At 36.3% G+C, this 16,716-nt stretch overlaps 1 protein-coding gene and 1 pseudogene across 2 annotated transcripts; one reads left to right on the top strand and one right to left on the bottom strand.

The window, feature by feature from the left end:
- The first annotated feature begins 425 nt into the window (after positions 1-425).
- LOC145125037 (protein S-acyltransferase 24-like) lies at positions 426-3,687 on the top strand (annotated as a pseudogene). The gene is made up of 13 exons (XR_013715763.1): positions 426-736; positions 1,106-1,246; positions 1,396-1,508; positions 1,729-1,808; positions 1,889-2,056; positions 2,131-2,256; positions 2,352-2,451; positions 2,540-2,597; positions 2,754-2,832; positions 2,916-3,014; positions 3,082-3,160; positions 3,267-3,415; positions 3,483-3,687. The product of XR_013715763.1 is annotated as a protein S-acyltransferase 24-like (transcript).
- A 702-nt stretch (positions 3,688-4,389) lies between these two features.
- Positions 4,390-6,540, bottom strand: LOC145125835 (syntaxin-32-like). Its single transcript, XM_079061240.1, has 5 exons — positions 5,904-6,540; positions 5,444-5,694; positions 5,184-5,362; positions 4,863-5,060; positions 4,390-4,772 (listed from the first exon to the last, which is right to left on the bottom strand). The coding sequence occupies exons 1-5, from the start codon at positions 6,163-6,165 to the stop codon at positions 4,613-4,615; spliced, it is 1,050 nt and encodes a 349-aa protein (XP_078917366.1). The 5' UTR covers positions 6,166-6,540; the 3' UTR covers positions 4,390-4,612.
- Between the last annotated feature and the right edge of the window lie 10,176 nt (positions 6,541-16,716).

Genomic DNA, 16,716 nt, shown 5'->3' with positions numbered 1-16,716 from the left:
AATTTACTCCATATTTAATATTCTTTTCTTACATTAAAAATTATGTAATATTATGAAATACCTTATATTTTAAACTATTTTTTCAACTGACATCAATTTTTTTATTAAATAATTGTATTTTTTTCATTTATTCCGATTTTGTAATTTTAGCATATTTACCAGTAATTTTTCAGTTTTAAACAAAATTTTTCCAGAAAAATCCTTAAATTTTGACATTTTTTCCAAAACAAACCCTTAATTTTTTGTCAGATTTTTCTCAAATGTGAAGGTTTTTTTTGGCTTTTCCGAAAAAATTTAATTATTTTTTGAAAAAAATATTTAAAATTAAAAGATGACCGGTAAATATGTCAAATGGGTCAAAAGCGTTGTGTTTTTCTGTTGTAATTTTCCGTTACCGGATATCAGAAACTCGTCGCATCATTGCGTACATATTTTCATTTGACGAATTTATCCCGCCCTCTAAATCGGTATGTCGTCGGAGATGAAGGTCGAAGACAATACAGATAATGCTGCTGCCGGAAATGCCAACGGAGCGGCCGGAGGAGGAGGGGGAGTGCAGAAGAAAAGCTTGAAGGATGACGTTTATACTGCGGCAGCGTATGGTCATTTGGAGAAGCTTCGAAATTTGGTCGAGACAGAAGGCTGCTCCATTCACAACCCTGATGATCTCGGATATCGCGCTTTGCAGTGGGCCGCCCTTAACAATCGTGTCCCCGCTGCTCGATACCTCCTCGAGGTTTTCCCTCTTTTCCTCTGCGCACGAAGATGTATACAAATTATGTAGTATATACACTCGGATTTTATCTCAGCTATGATTTTGCCATTCTGTTATGCTGTAGTTTACCTTTAGTGGACAGAGTGATCCAAAAAGGATCAGTAAAAGAAGCTATTATTATCAGTCGCATACATAATATCGATTACCAAATGTTGTTAATAGTGGCGAATGTCCAATGGATTGATTATTATCAGTCGCATACATAATAAGCCCTTGTCTTTTGGATGCTATGTCAATTGCTTCTCCTTCATTCTATTTGTTTATCATGGTATTCTTTTTCTTCTTTCTGTTGGTTATGTGGTAGTAACTTCATTTGGATGAAACTTGCAGCGTGGTGCAGATGTAAATGCAGTGGATCTTAATGGTCAAACAGCATTGCATTGGAGTGCTGCTAGGGGAGCCATTCAGGTTGCAGGTCTTTTGCTTGAAGAAGGTGCTCGAGTTAATGCAGCTGATTTATGTGGATATCGGGTTGGTATTTCATTTACACATGCTTTCATCCAATTTTACTAAAATGTGCACAATTGGCGTATGAATTCATTTTTCATTTCAGTTTCATGGATTCAATCTTGGACATTAACAAAACACTCCATTCATTATATATTTTGACTTCATTGCAGACCACTCATGTTGCTGCACAGTATGGTCAAACAGCTTATCTCCATCACATTGTCTTAGAATGGAATGCAGATTCAGATATTCCTGATAATGAAGGAAGAACCCCTTTACATTGGTACTTGAATCTCTTCATTGTATTACAAACTCCAACTTTGATAGAGTCTCTAAACTGTCTTTCAATTCTCCACTCTGCAGATTCATCATGGGACAAGGACAGTTTTTATCTTTTGTGGTTGCTGCCCTTTTCTCAATGGAGTATTTATTGACTATATTGCCCCTTTATTCAAGACTTTGTTTTTGGGAAATTGTAAGGGATATTTGATGGTGACTTGTAGGGCTGCATATAAAGGTTTTACAGATATTGTATGTCTTCTTCTCTTTCTGGATGCAAATGGAGAGCACCAAGACAAAGAAGGTATTATATTATCATATAGATTTTTGTTTGTGAGATAGTTGATGTATCCATTGCTTACATTACATATCCTTTAATTTTAGGTTTTATACCTTTACATTGGGCTGCTATCAGGGGAAATTTAACAGCATGCAGAATATTAGTGCAAGCAGGAAAGAAAGATCATTTGATGATGACTGATAATACTGGCCTTACACCACAACAACTTTCTTCTGATAGAAATCATCAACAAGTTACAAATTTCCTTGTAGGTATTAATTCATCAGCTCAAAATAGTTTACTTATATCTTTTCATTCAACAAGTTAAACATTTATATTCTACAAGGTAATGCTAGGAAGTTGCATTATGAGGGGGGTATATTTGGGAAGCTATCAAAACTAAGGCTAGCAGCAGCACTTGTGTGTGTAATATTTGTGCTACTTTTGACCTATATCAATTCAGTCATCATGGGTATTTATATTTTTTAAACCTCTCAAATAAAATTATATTATAATATCTAATTCTAATGTGTGATTAAAGATTTGTGTGTTTCTTATTATGCGCAGCTTCAAATTTTCCAACATTAACAGATGTTTCTGCATTTTTTGCATGGATTGGTGTAATATTAGCAACTGCAGGATTAATTCTTTTCTATCGGTGTAGCTGGTAACCTCTCAATAACCATTATAGTTTTATCTTCTAAAAAATTAATACATATTTTTTTTTTTATTATAATCTTATTTTGTTTTTGTAGCAAAGATCCAGGTTACATTAAATCCAACAGAAATGATTCAAAAGATACAAGAGATGATGTAAGTTGTTTATTAATGTTATAAATGCCTCACTTTTTTGTATAAAGATAATATATATTTTTTTCTTTCCTAATGTTATATAAAAAGAAAAAGTACATTGTCTATAAAATCATATGTTTTGTTTGTGCTTTGTAATTTGTAATTTGTATTGAGTAGGAGCCTTTACTTAAGCTTGAGTTGCGGGACCCGGCGATGCTAGCTGGCAAATGGACTCGACTCTGTGCAAGCTTGTAAGGTAATGCTACCACACATGCTAATTTTTCTCCTTTTTTTTTAATAACTTATTATTAATTATTGTTTACAAATTTTGATAATTAGATTATTCAACCTCTTGAATCAGAGCATTGTGACACATGTGAGCGTTGTGTGGAGCAATTTGACCATCACTGCCCTTCGATATCTAATTGCATCGCAAAGGTTTGTAATTTTTTTATAAAAAAAAAAAATAGAAATTTGAATCGTTTAATAAATATTTTGTTGACAGAAAAACAAATGGGATTTTTTGGGTTTTCTTGTTCTTGATGTTTTTGCCATGATGATAACAGGCATCGTTTCCCTTACAAGTATGTTTCTCTTCTCTAATTGGTTTAAACTTTAAATACAAGAAATATGAACATACTTTCATTTATTTGTTTATTAATAATGGTATTGATTTTGATTTTGATGAAGGAATTGTGAGGGATCCATGGGCTCCATCTTCTATTGGGGGGTGGTTGCTACATGTTGGTTATCAACATCTTGGTGTTGTATTATTTTTAGTTTCAGATATTTTTCTCTTGATTTGTGTCTCGATTTTTACTTATGCGCAAATTTCTCAGGTACTTCTTTTTCCACTTGTTTACTATAAAATCTACTTCCATTAATTACAATCTTGATGATTTTCAGGACAAATATATTTGGAAAGCAAGCACTATTGCACGGGTATCGTCTGTATGGTCTTGCAGACAATATGCATAATACTTATAATGGTCTGGAAAAACTTTTATATAGTTTGTATGCTTTATGCATGATGAGATTGGGTGATGTATATATTCATACGATTTCTTGTATAACTCATACCCTTAAAATCAAAAGGGATATATTCATACTATTTTGCATTTTGCTATATGCTTATGTAAAAAGCACGTTATTTGGTGTGGCCTTTAAGGAGTACATATCAGTCACAAAGATAGAGCAAAGTGAAATGTACAAGAAATAGCACAACATTTGTTATTATCATATTATCCTTTGATGTGATTATGATTGCCCCTCGTATAATTTTAAACAAATTTTATTTTGTTAAAAAGTTTTAGATATTTAAACTAACTATGTATTAGGAGTAGTGTTTAGACTAAAACCAGAATGCTTAAGAGGTTTTTTGGTGAGATTTTTGTAGCATGCATTTAGGTTCTTACACATACCATTGCTTACTTTTATGCTTCAAAATTGATTATGAATTTAAATAATTAATGATCTAATAACTAATGTTTAAATAGATTCAAGTGTTGCATGTTCATAATATATGAAACATCCATTGTGTAGGTAGTTTTAAAAGTGTTTAGCAATAATAATTTAAAAGTCCAAATCATTCAAGGGATTTTAGTTTATAGAATAAGGTTGGTCCCAAAAGTTTATAATTTATAAATGTTTGATAAAACACGAGGAAGTAAATCGTAATGATTAAGTTGTATAGTCACATATTTGGTTTTCAGTTTTATAATTTAAACTTATTTAGTCATCACTAAGCTATTTAAAACTTATATGGTTAATATTATTATTACATAAATCGTAATGATTAATGGGCCATGTACAATAATAAAAATACATCTCTAAATGTCGAATCATCAACAAATTTACATAAAGCAAATTCACGCAATTGTATTGTACCACAATCACTCCTTGAGGTACAACCAAGAATAGAGTCAACATGAATGTACACCATGATTACAAAACAAAATGTTTAAGAAAAGCTCGTTTTTTTACTTCATATATTTTCCAAAAAAAATAATAAACAATAAGATACAGACAAAATATGATTATGCAACAAAAAAGAGGAAAATCATGAGAAATGCAATCAATACAAAAAATATTTTAATCATGAGCCACCGATTGGATGATATACTATTGAGGTACCTCATTAGTTGTCCTTGTGCCCCTTCTACATTTGCCAAAGTATCCTCCATGTTTTCATCAATCCTATCAACCACAAATAAATATTACTTTAGTTTATACTATTACTAATAAAAAAACAATAGGTGCATGTATTATTATTAATTATAAGCAAACCTTATTGCAAGCTCCCCTTGTTGAGAAACCATGGTTGCCAATTGTGTAAAAATGTTCCCCAACTCATGAATAGTTGACTCAACATTATGAAGAGCCTCTGCTCTACTCTGCATGTAGCTATCTTGTAATGGAACCATTTGTTGTTGCTGCTGATTTTGTTGTTGTATTAATGGTTGAGATTCACTATCTCCATGCTTCCTGAAAACCAACATCATCACCACAATCAAACACAAGAAATAACAACCTAATTTTCATTGCTATAATGTCCTTATAGTAAGAAAAATAATTGAATGAAAGTATTTTGCTATTTCTTGAGTTTACCTTTGAAACAAAGGAGATGAAGTTGAAGATTCATTAGCCCATGGAGGAGGAGAATTTGATGGACCGGGTCCCGCAGTTGATTTATTGGATAAGGGACGTTGGCGAACAAATGGATTAGCAGTTTCTTTTGAAGTAGTTGCAGAAAATAACTGTCTTCTGTTTTCATGAACCTTTAAGTTCTGCATCCATAAAGACCAAAAAAGTTTGATGTATGAGGAAAGATGTTAGAGATAAGTATATGGGTTTTAGTGAAGGCAAACCTCTGTGCGCATTGTAAGAACTTCTTTGAACTCCTTTGTGGCGCTCATCAAACGGTTCTTGAGATTGTCAACAACAGTGGTTGAATGGGTGGTTGTATCACTTGAAACATTTTCACTTTGGTTTTGGGAATTACAAACAAGCTGCAAATCCACCACAGCTGAATTAAGGGCAGTAATGTCCTGCTTTATGACAGCTGTCAGTTCTTGGATCTCCATTGTTGGATCATCAAAGACAGATGTTCTCTTTGCCACTAGAAGGATAGAAGTGAAATCATGTTAGTACTTAGCATTAAGGCCCTTAGGGAGCTCAATTTCCTTGACATTTCAAGGATCACAGTTAAATGTATGCTCAGATCCACTTTAGTGTTTTACAATATTCGATTTCCTAAGAATTCTCACGAGTCAGTAATAGTTAACTAGTTATCCAATATTCTACGAAATCGTAATCAGAGTAACTCACGTTTTGCAAGCTTCGCTAGCTTCTGCGATGTGTGGTGAATGCCATACCCGATTTTGGAAGCCCTCTTGTTAAACTCGGATTGGAATGCGACTGTTGATCGAGATCCCTCAATCTTGGTGGAACCACCAGCACCACCTCCACTGCTATTAATCCCTGCTACCGCATTTGATGGCGATATCGATTTTCTAAGCCTCTCCGATATGCTCGAAAACTCATGTGTACGATCTCTATAAGACGACGCTTGCGCCGATTTCAAATTCATCGTATACACTATATATAAAAGGTGTCTCTTTTTGCAGGATTCAAGGAAAAGCCCAATTTATCCCCAAACCCCTAAACGAACAAATCGTTTTCAGGTGAATAAAATCAAAGCAATCAGTTGCTTAGACGAAAATTTTCGATGTGTGAATGTCTATGGACTCGGATAATAACTGAAGATGGGTGATTTCAAAACCCTAGGGGATTATTGTGTCGGTTTGTAGGAGAGTAAGAGGTGATTGAAGTTGTAAGAAAACCTAGATCTGGGGAGATGAAAGACGAGGGAGATCGAGAGAGATACAGATTACAGCGTAGATGTTTTGCGGGGTTTTTTCGACCCGGGATATTACCTGTCCGAAAACCGGTTACTTGATTACTTCATTTGATCAGTTTTTGGCTCAAATTGATCCGTTTTGAACCGACTTACATTATTATTATTATTTTTTTTTGGGCCATTGTCAAAGAAAGAGTAAACTACAAAATCGGTCCAGTTTGCAAAAAATAAAAATAAATAGATGGGGTCCAAAACCAAAACCTTTTCAATTTGTATTCACGGTAAATATTTTATGGTTTTGTATCTGAAAAACCTAGTACTTAATCTCAATGTTTCTCTCTTTGCATGACTGATTGATCTCGAATTCCACAATCGTTCTTTTCTTTTTCCATGCCTCATTTGGGTTAGAGGACTCCAGGAGGAGTATAAGGCTTATTAAGATATAAAGGAAAAAGGCTTGGATTTCCTCTATTGGGCCTTTTTTCATGCAAATAGATCTGGTTTTGACAACTTTGGTCCCTGATTTATAACATAATAATAGTCTTTTATCTCTACGACTATAACTCTAGGAGCCTTCTTGTCCCATTCGATTCTCTCATACAGACTTTGTCCCTTGTAATTCTACTTGTATAAAAATTTGTTATTTATTTTATATATTAAAATAACGTAAATAATTAAATTACTAATTTAATAAAAAAACGGGGGTGTTATAACTTCTTAAGATGGGTAACTATATGCATCTGATCTCATATCGGCTGGAAAAGAGAGCTAGGCGTTCCTTATAAAGGATGTAGACACCTTCTGTCATAACAAGTTTTAAAGTTGTGAGGACAACAGATCTCATAAGAACTTTATAGATAAGTGTGTCCGAGCGAGAACAATTACAGGACGGATGACCTACTAATAATTTTTCGTTTTCAGTAAACAAAGTGGACAATATTGTGATATGTTCCATGAGGAGATGTTGAAAATGGGATCAAAGCTAGAGCACAGGTCGTTGTGTTCGACATGAACGTCAAGCCTTGTAAAAAGGGGTGAAGGTTGGTGGATATTTGCACCTGGTTCCCATATCGGGGGTGAATGAGAACTAATCATTCCTTATATGGCATAAGGATACATTCGTTGTCACAACGGGCTTTAAAACATTTAGGGAAACTTATCTCATAAGAACTTTGTGGTTAAATGTGACCGCTTGAGAGCAATTCCAAGATGGGTAACCCACTAGGAAGCTTTCGTGTCGGGTGATCCAAAGCAGACAATATTATGATACGTGTCATGGTGGATGTTACATTGAATCAACAAGTCAAATTGGAACTAATTAGACGATGATTTAGGCTTATAAAATGTTTGAAGTGAAATTGAATCTAAATCAAGCTTTTAGAGCAGGTACGGTGTAATCAGGGGCGGTTCTCTTTGACAGTGGCACAAGCAACCACGGCTTTTTGTGTACTCAGTGTAAATTTTTTTGATTTTTTCATTTTTTCTACTATAAAAATGTGTCACCAACAACACCTACTATGGACTTGCAACACCTACTACCGAATCCTGCGTCCGCCCCTAGGTGTAATACCCATTTTTTATAACAGGTATTATTGTGAAAGAATGAACGGGAGTTGGTAGAAGAAAGTGATAGATTACTCTAAAATGATTTCGTGGATACAAAGATCGCCAAAAACAGAGTTCATATAAAGACATTATGACCGTTTGAAGTTAGGATGAAAGTGCATTACTATTTTGAGAACGTCAACAGAAGTCAAAGTCAAACGGTCAACTCTCAGGTCACCACGAAGTGGTGGTATACGCACCACGACGTGGTAATAGGCAGAGTCATTGAACGTTTGTCGATCGTGCGAGACACGCAGCGAATGAGTGTGATACATGGTTGTTTTCGGAGATAGACCGTGGACATGGCGTGTCCATCTAACCACCACGGCATGGTGTCACGCAATATATATATATATATATATATATATATATATATATATATATATATATATATATATATATATATGTGTGTGTGTGTGTGTGTGTGTGTGTGTGTGTGGATGTGTTTTGTATTGTTTGAGGAGTTTTGGCGCATACGGTCGGGGAAGTAGCTTGGGAGGTGTTTCCGGGATATTGTTACCATTGAATTGTACTAATGTATGTGGATACGTGAGTCGAATTACGAGATTAGTGAAGGTATATTTATATTCGTTTTACGTAAATATGTTTATGTAATATTTTGTAGAGGGTTGTTATACCCGAAGTATATGTAACAAGATTTCATGATATGGTGGCTATTACGAACTCATTGAGTAGTTGAATATTTACTGTGAGTTGTAAGGGTTATATACCCTAGATTACTGAGGCATTGTAGACTAGGCTAACGGCTTATGGGGTTAAGTCATTAGGTGATTTAAATTGGAAACTTGATTAGTTTGATAACAAATAGTTACTGGGTTTAGATAATGATCAAGTAATTGATCGTTTGTTGATATCGTCGTAAGTTTAGATAAGTTCTGATGAACTTGATATATTTTCCAAATAGGTTTGGACAAGTTATGGATTGGGAAGCGGTAAAAATTTTGCGATTGGAATCATTGTTAGTCCTCACCCACTAACCGGGTGAGTAACCTCACTTCTTTTCTAGATATATATTGTCTAGATGTATGTTAATATTGTATTGCGTTGATTACGTGTTTAATACAATAATATGATTATTTTGTATTGTTATGTTTAGCATTGGAACTCGTAAGGTCATACTTGTATTTTGGTATGGGAGAATTATATGTCAATGACGAACTTATTGTCTTAATGTTATGCTTGTAGATTGATATTGATTAATGTAAGTCAATGGTGGACTTAGTGTCTAAACGTTATACTTGTATATTGTTAAAAATATGAACTGGTAATGGGTATTTAGAAGTTTTAGAGTAGTATAATTATGGAAATGAGTATAATTATTAGTCTATGATAGTAGCCTTTGTGGTTGTAATATCATCAGTAGAGGAATGCAAATTTATAACAAACTTCTGAAGTGCTATATTTGAAGGATTATCACAGAAGAGTGATGGTAGTCTTGGTGATTTTAATACCATTAAAGGATGAATTAGTAATTTATGTAATATTACTTACTATCAAGAGAGGTTATAGAAATTAATATTAATTAACGTGACTGTAAGTCTACTATGCTTTTTTAGTAATGGAATGTTTGATAGCATTGTTAGTGACATTGTGTGTCTATTAGGTAGCAAGATGAAGGTGTACCGTTAGTGTATATATGTGTTATACTAAAGAAGTTTTGTTGGTTGTAAGGTAATGTGACAAGGTTATATATATATATATATATATATATATATATATATATATATATATATATATATCTTTACTATATTATTAAGCATATTGCCTATTTCTTGAAAATTAAGAGGTATACATGTTATAACATCATGTACAATCCTCCTAAGCATATTGAAAACGTGCTCCGTTGATTGTGACTGCGGTAGTACTTTCTCCCTATATCTAAATGTGGAAAACCCTAATTTCATCTATATACCATCAGTCAGCGTTTCTCCCAAATCTCTTCTGTCTCTCTAATTTCTCACTTCAATCTATTCCGCCTCTCTAAGTGCTCCCTTCTGACTCTCTCTATATATCATCTCTTATCTAAGTTGATTAATAGGCATTGCTTGTGGAAGAATCCTTCGCCATCTCTTCTCTCAAACTCTCTGATAAGAACCCTAATCCATATCCCTCCTATTCCATTTATGGTTCCTGTATCCACATTTGCCTCCTCTGCCAGTATCTCCTGCAATCCTTACCTCGAACTGGTGTGCCCTTCTCCTCTCTACCCCACCATCATTGCACCACCAGTGAACCATCACCCCTACGAAAACCCTAGACAAGACATTTACCATCGTCTCCTCTAACAGCTCCCACCGTCGTCTCCTCTAACAAGGTGTGTTTGTGATTAAAGGTTCTATTTTAGTTTTTTCCCTATTTTTCCATCAGATTTAGAATGGGCATTCTGTTTTTTTTGTTATTTATTAGAATGTTGATGGAAGTGTAACAATCGTATCAAACAATATTTACAATTAAAGAGGCGTCAATGGATTAAAACATTGGATTTGTTATAGGCTTAAAGCCCTACAGGTTCAGTCAATTTGATTTCTCTTCTTCCTTCCCTCCTTACTATTAGCCACCTCATCGCCGCCTACAAACCCACCACTCTTTTTAGCCAATGATTTGATTCAGGACTTTACTTCAAATCAGGTCTACAAACGTAAAAATTCATACATATAAGTATGTTCCCATTATCTCTTTTTGAATCTGAGAAATATAAAAAGTTCGCATTGTCTATTGTTGGCTAACTAGATGATACTTTCTTTTACAACAGAATGTTGATAATGAGAAGAAAAAGAAGCAGGATAACCTTAAAACAGAACTTTATTTTAATTAAGGAAATGTTTCATCCGAGGATTACTCGTGATATATGTGCAATTATCACCAAAAGAAGATGACATTGAGCTGCTCCATGATACAACTATAAGAGAAGCTTGTGGTGGTTTGAAATATGAAATATTCCATTTATTTAGGAGAAAAGCGAGGAGATGGCTCAGAAGGTTAGTTCTATCTTATGTAATTAGTGGTTATTGAGCTTTTTTTTTCTTATTATGGTAATGAACTATTATTATATACGGTGTTGCAGCTTCATTTAATCTTGCTGTTAAAAAACCTGCCATCAGAGTTGTGGCCATTATAGGTGAAGGTGTTCCTTAATATAACATGAGGGAGTTGATTTCCTATGAATGGTAAAACAACAAGGTAATTATAAACTTACAATAATACCCTTACATGGCTACATGGATTGCAACTTTAATCTTAGTTACTATATTGATGTTTCTTACAGGTTATTATTGGAGCAACAACATTTGGTCTGCTTCAAGCCTAAACTTTCAAGATTGGTGATATTTTTAGAATGTTTGCAACAATCATGGAGTTAATGTTGATATTTGGTGCTCATATGCAAAGGTGGAATATTTGCTTATCCTCTTTTAAAATTCTGTTTAGTTGATGAACATAATGAAATGATGAAGATACTGAATATATTTTTGGGTAAGTATTGTTTACTGTATCTAGACTAAGTTGAATGGCATATACTTTGTAACGCCCCGTTCGAAAAGTACTTATTTATGAACTTCCGAGATCAAGAGTAAGGGCGTTTCGGTCTATTATGGGCAATGGGTTTTATTCGAGAAGGTTTCGGGTCGGGGAGTGCTGCTAGAAGCATAGGGCTTCTCGCAACCTTTTCGTGGATATAAAGTTCGTCGGAAGCGGACTTAGAATAAAGGAGTTATGACACTTTGAAGATAGTGTCAACAATGGTCCCTAAAGGAAATATCTGGCAAAGGGGGTCCTAGGCATGCATGGAGTGCATGCGTGTAATTAGCTGGGTACTCCCAGCGTAAGCTAGGTTACGCCCAGCGTAGAGTGGATAAATGAATGCGGGTGTTGGGGGCGTACGTCCAGCGTACAGGATGTACGCCCAACGTACGTCTAGAGTCTTTAAACCCTAATTTGAGGGTGAGCCACTATATATAGAACATAATGGCTTCAACCCTAGCCCCCATATCAGCCTCCCTAACCTCAGAAGAAACCCTAGAACGTTCCAACCTCCATTTTTAGAGATCTTGGCCATGGAAAGCTCATCTTGGTGGTTTAAGCTTGGAAGAGGAAAAGAGGAAGTTGTCAAGGAAGGAGTTGGGTGGCTGGAGCTCGTGGATCTGGGAAGGCATCATCTTCTGGACCCCTTTTGAGGTATAAAGTCTCTTTCTTGTCATCTATTTTGTGTAGATCTTGGTGTTATGAAGTTTTGACATCATTTCTTGTCCTAAAACCCCAACGTGATGCATGATGTGAGTTGGTTGATATTAGTTGTCCTTTCAGACCTTAGGAGAGGTCTTTAGTGAGAAAAATGAGGTCCCAAGGGCTTTGGTTGTCTCATGTATGATGTAGGTGTTGGGTTTTGAGCATTCTAACACTTCCTAAGTGTACATGCAACCCTATTAAACCTTGGATCTATGTTTGTCTAAGATACATGCAAAATATTATTTTCCAAGGTTTATAACCTATCTAGCATGGCATGGGGTACTTTTAACCATAAAAAAACTAGATGAATTACATACCTTTTGTTGATTGTTGATTCCTTGGAGTTTGAGAGCCAAGCACCAATAATGTGAATGCCTCAAATGGAAATCACAAATCACCACAAACTTGGAAAATGTATGAGAGAGTATACTAACTCTTGATTTTGGCCACCACACTTACACACACATTAGTGTTTTTTCATGCAACATAAGCTTGTTTATATAGTGTACATGGTTAGGGTGAAACCCTAATAACCCATGTCTTTTCCTCTTCCAAGGATCCATGGGTAAAAGCTCCATGGATCATCCATGGACTTCCATATAAGCTTAGCCCATTCCCAAATGAGTGTTAGCCCACACTATATAAATATAATAGCCCATGATTTAATTAGTCTTCCTTTTAATCACTAAATTAATTCATAATTAATTCAAGATTAAAACTAATTAAGTAACATGACTTTATATTAATATATTATAACTTATAATATATTAATAAATCGTAAGTATACAACTCTCATAAAATTATCCATAACTAGTTTGGGTGAAGTGCAACCCAAATGGACCATGCCGGGTCGGGTCAAGTATATACCAAATAAGTTATGGACTTAGACATCTTATCCAACAGACTCCCACTTGGATAAGTCTAATAACTGTATTTGCCTATATTACTTCAGGAACCAACCGGCAATCGTAGCTCTCGAAAACTCTTGTGAACTATGAAGCGCCATTTTAGATAAGTGATCATATAATCCTCTGCTCTCATGATATCAGCCGGACAAATACATGGAACAATGTCTTACTTATTGTCTAGCAGTTGTTTCTCGATTTCCGATTTGTTTGACAAAGAACTTAACTGAACACATCAATTTAGTTCTAACCGGGCTCGGTACATGGGTCAACACAAAATCATCGAGGGGCCCAGATATCGCTTCTATTTCTAGAAGGAACAGATAAACTTCGACTCATATGCTTGTTCTACTACTTATTGAATTGCACACAAAGGCACGTTTTATAACATCAAGTTACTGATGCGTTTACGTGCAATCAATGCACAACCAACTCATAGGTAACAACTCATATCTCTAGGTTTGAAGACTTATATGATATTACCGTCTCACGATCACTCGAGATAAATTCCATAAAGTGATACAAGTGAGCGTGGGTTTATTCCAATACTCATAACTTATGAGTACTCATGAATGTTGTAGCAACCATTGCTATGGCTAAACACCTTTAGTCATCTACAATCCCAATTCATGACAGTCTTGATTCATACCTACTTCCGACATATGACCGACTGTGGAGAGTTTGAATAAATTAATTATTCTGGAAGTCAAAACATGCAAAACTGAAACAATAGTAAATAATTGACAATGATAGCAGCACTTTACTCATAAATAAATCACAAATTTTATTCATCATCAAACGTCGATTACATTTTACAAGTTTCAGAAAAGGCTATCTAATCTGTAAAACTAATATCGTCCCTCAGCCCGATGCGCCTCGCATGCTGCAAATGCTTCACCCTCGTCAGTCCGTTCGTAAGGGGATCCGCAGGGTTCTCATCTGACGATACCCTCTTTGCCACGAGGAGTCCCTCTTCTATCTTGTGTCTTATGAAGTGATATTTTCTGTCAATGTGTCGGGATCTGCCATGATCTCTTGGTTCCTTGGCTAAGGCAACCGCACTATTGCTGTCACAGAAAATCTCCATAGGCTCCTTAATAGCTGGTACGACTCCAAGGTCTCCGATGAAGTTCCTCAGCCATATCGCCTCCTTTGCCGCTTCACTCGCTGCTATGTACTCTGATTCACAAGTCAAATCAGCTACAGTCTCCTGTTTGGAACTCTTCCAAGTGATTGCCCCTCCATTTAAGGTAAAGACCCAGCCCGACTGAGAGCGGAAGTTATCCCTATCAGTCTGAAAGCTAGCATCACTATACCCTACTACTCTCAAGTCATCACTCCCACCAAGGGTAAGGATCCAATCCTTAGTCCTCCGCAGGTACTTGAGAATATTCTTTACTGCAGTCCAATGAGCCTTGCCAGGGTTCCCCTGATATCTGCTAACCATGCTCAAAGCGAAGGCCACATCAGGACGGGTACAAGTCATAGCATACATGATCGAACCAACAGCAGAAACATAAGGTAATCGACTCATCTCAGCTATCTCATCTTCTGTACTCGGGCTCTGAGCCTTGCTCAGTTTGGCATTGCTTTGGATCGGTAATTCTCCTTTCTTGGAATTCTGCATGTTGAACCTTTTCAACACCTTATCCAAGTAGATACTCTGACTAAGTCCAATTAGTCTTTTACTCATTTCTCTTAATATCCTTATCCCTAGGATATAGGTAGCTTCTCCAAGGTCCTTCATAGCAAAGCACTTCCCAAGCCAGGAATTAACCTCCTGCAAGGTTGGGATGTCATTTCCTATGAGTAGTATGTCATCCACATACAGTACCAAAAAGCTAACTATACTCCCACTAGCTCTGACATACACGCAGGACTCATATTCACTTCTTGAGAAACCAAACTCTTTGACCTTCTCATCGAAACAAAGATTCCAACTTCGAGATGCTTGTTTCAATCCATAAATGGATTTCTCAAGCTTGCACACTCTATTGGGGTACTCTGCACTGACAAAACCTTCTGGCTGATTCATGTAAACATCCTCAGCTAACTTTCCCTTAAGGAAAGCGGTTTTGACATCCATTTGCCATATTTCATAATCATGAAATGCAGCAATGGCTAGCATAACCCTAATAGACTTAATCTTTGCTACTGGTGAAAAGGTTTCATCATAATCAATTCCCTGAGTCTGAGTAAACCCCTTCGCTACCAGTCGAGCCTTATAAGTGTGCACCTTCCCATCCATGTCGGTCTTCTTCTTGAAGATCCATTTGCACCCGACTGTCTTACGGCCTGGTACATTGTCAACCAAGTTCCAAACTTGATTGTCATACATGGACTGTATCTCGCTGTCCATAGCCTCCTTCCATTTAGCAGACTCTGGGCCTGCCATGGCTTCCTTAACACTGTTAGGTTCATCCATATTTACCAGTGTACTGTCACTGATAAATGTATCACCTTCGGTAGTAATATGAAATCCATAATAAAACTCAGGTGTGTTCCTAACCCTTGTGGAACGCCTCGGAAGTATAGACTCGTCAGCTGGATCAACAGGAATTTCCTCCTCAAGTTGATTGCTAGTGTCTGAGGTTCCTTCACCAATTATGTCTTGAATTTCTTCAAGGTCAATTTGCCTCCCACTGTCTCCTTGGCTTATAAATTCTCTCTCTCTCGAAAGACTCCTCTCCTAGCCACAAAGACCACATTCTCACTGGGTCTGTAGAAGAGGTAACCAAAGTATTTTTGTGGGTAGCCGATGAAAATACACCTTTCACTTCGAGGTTCGAGCTTGTCATGAGTCTCGCGCCTCACGAAAGCCTCGCAACCCCAAATCTTGATGTGGTCCAAATTGGGAACTTTCCCAGTCCACATCTCATGAGGTGTTTTGGCAACCTTCTTTGTAGGGACTAGATTAAGGATGTGGGCGGCAGTCTCTAAGGCATACCCCCAAAAAGAGATTGGTAGCGAAGCTCGACTCATCATAGAGCGAACCATGTCCAACAAAGTTCGATTGCGCCTCTCAGCTACACCATTCAGCTGTGGTGTTCTGGGAGGTGTCAATTGTGAGACAATCCCACACTCCTTAAGATAGTCGAGGAACTCAGTACTAAGATACTCAACACCTCGATCGGATCGAAGCATCTTAATGTTCCGGCCCAATTGATTTTCTACTTCCTGTTTAAACTCTTTAAACCTTTCAAAAGTTTCTGACTTATGTTTGATTAAGTAGACATAACCATATCTACTAAAATCATCAATAAAAGTCACATAATAGCGATTAGCATCCCTTGTGGCGGTTTTGAATGGTCCACATACATCAGTATGTATAAGGTCCAACAAACCCTCACCCCTTGCATAAGTACCAGTGAAGGGTGATTTTGTCATTTTTCCAAGTAGACAAGACTCACAACTATCATCCAACTTGAGGTCGAACGACTCCAAGACTCCATCCTTTTGGAGCTGGCCTATGCGTTTCTTGCTTACATGTCCAAGACGACAATGCCACAAAGATGCTTTATCCAAG

This window comes from Lactuca virosa, chromosome 7 (genome assembly GCF_052849685.1).
Source record: "Lactuca virosa cultivar CGN04683 chromosome 7, Lactuca_virosa_CGN04683_v6, whole genome shotgun sequence".
Classification (NCBI taxonomy): Eukaryota; Viridiplantae; Streptophyta; class Magnoliopsida; order Asterales; family Asteraceae; genus Lactuca; species Lactuca virosa.
This window is presented reverse-complemented; position numbering and strand designations above follow the sequence as displayed.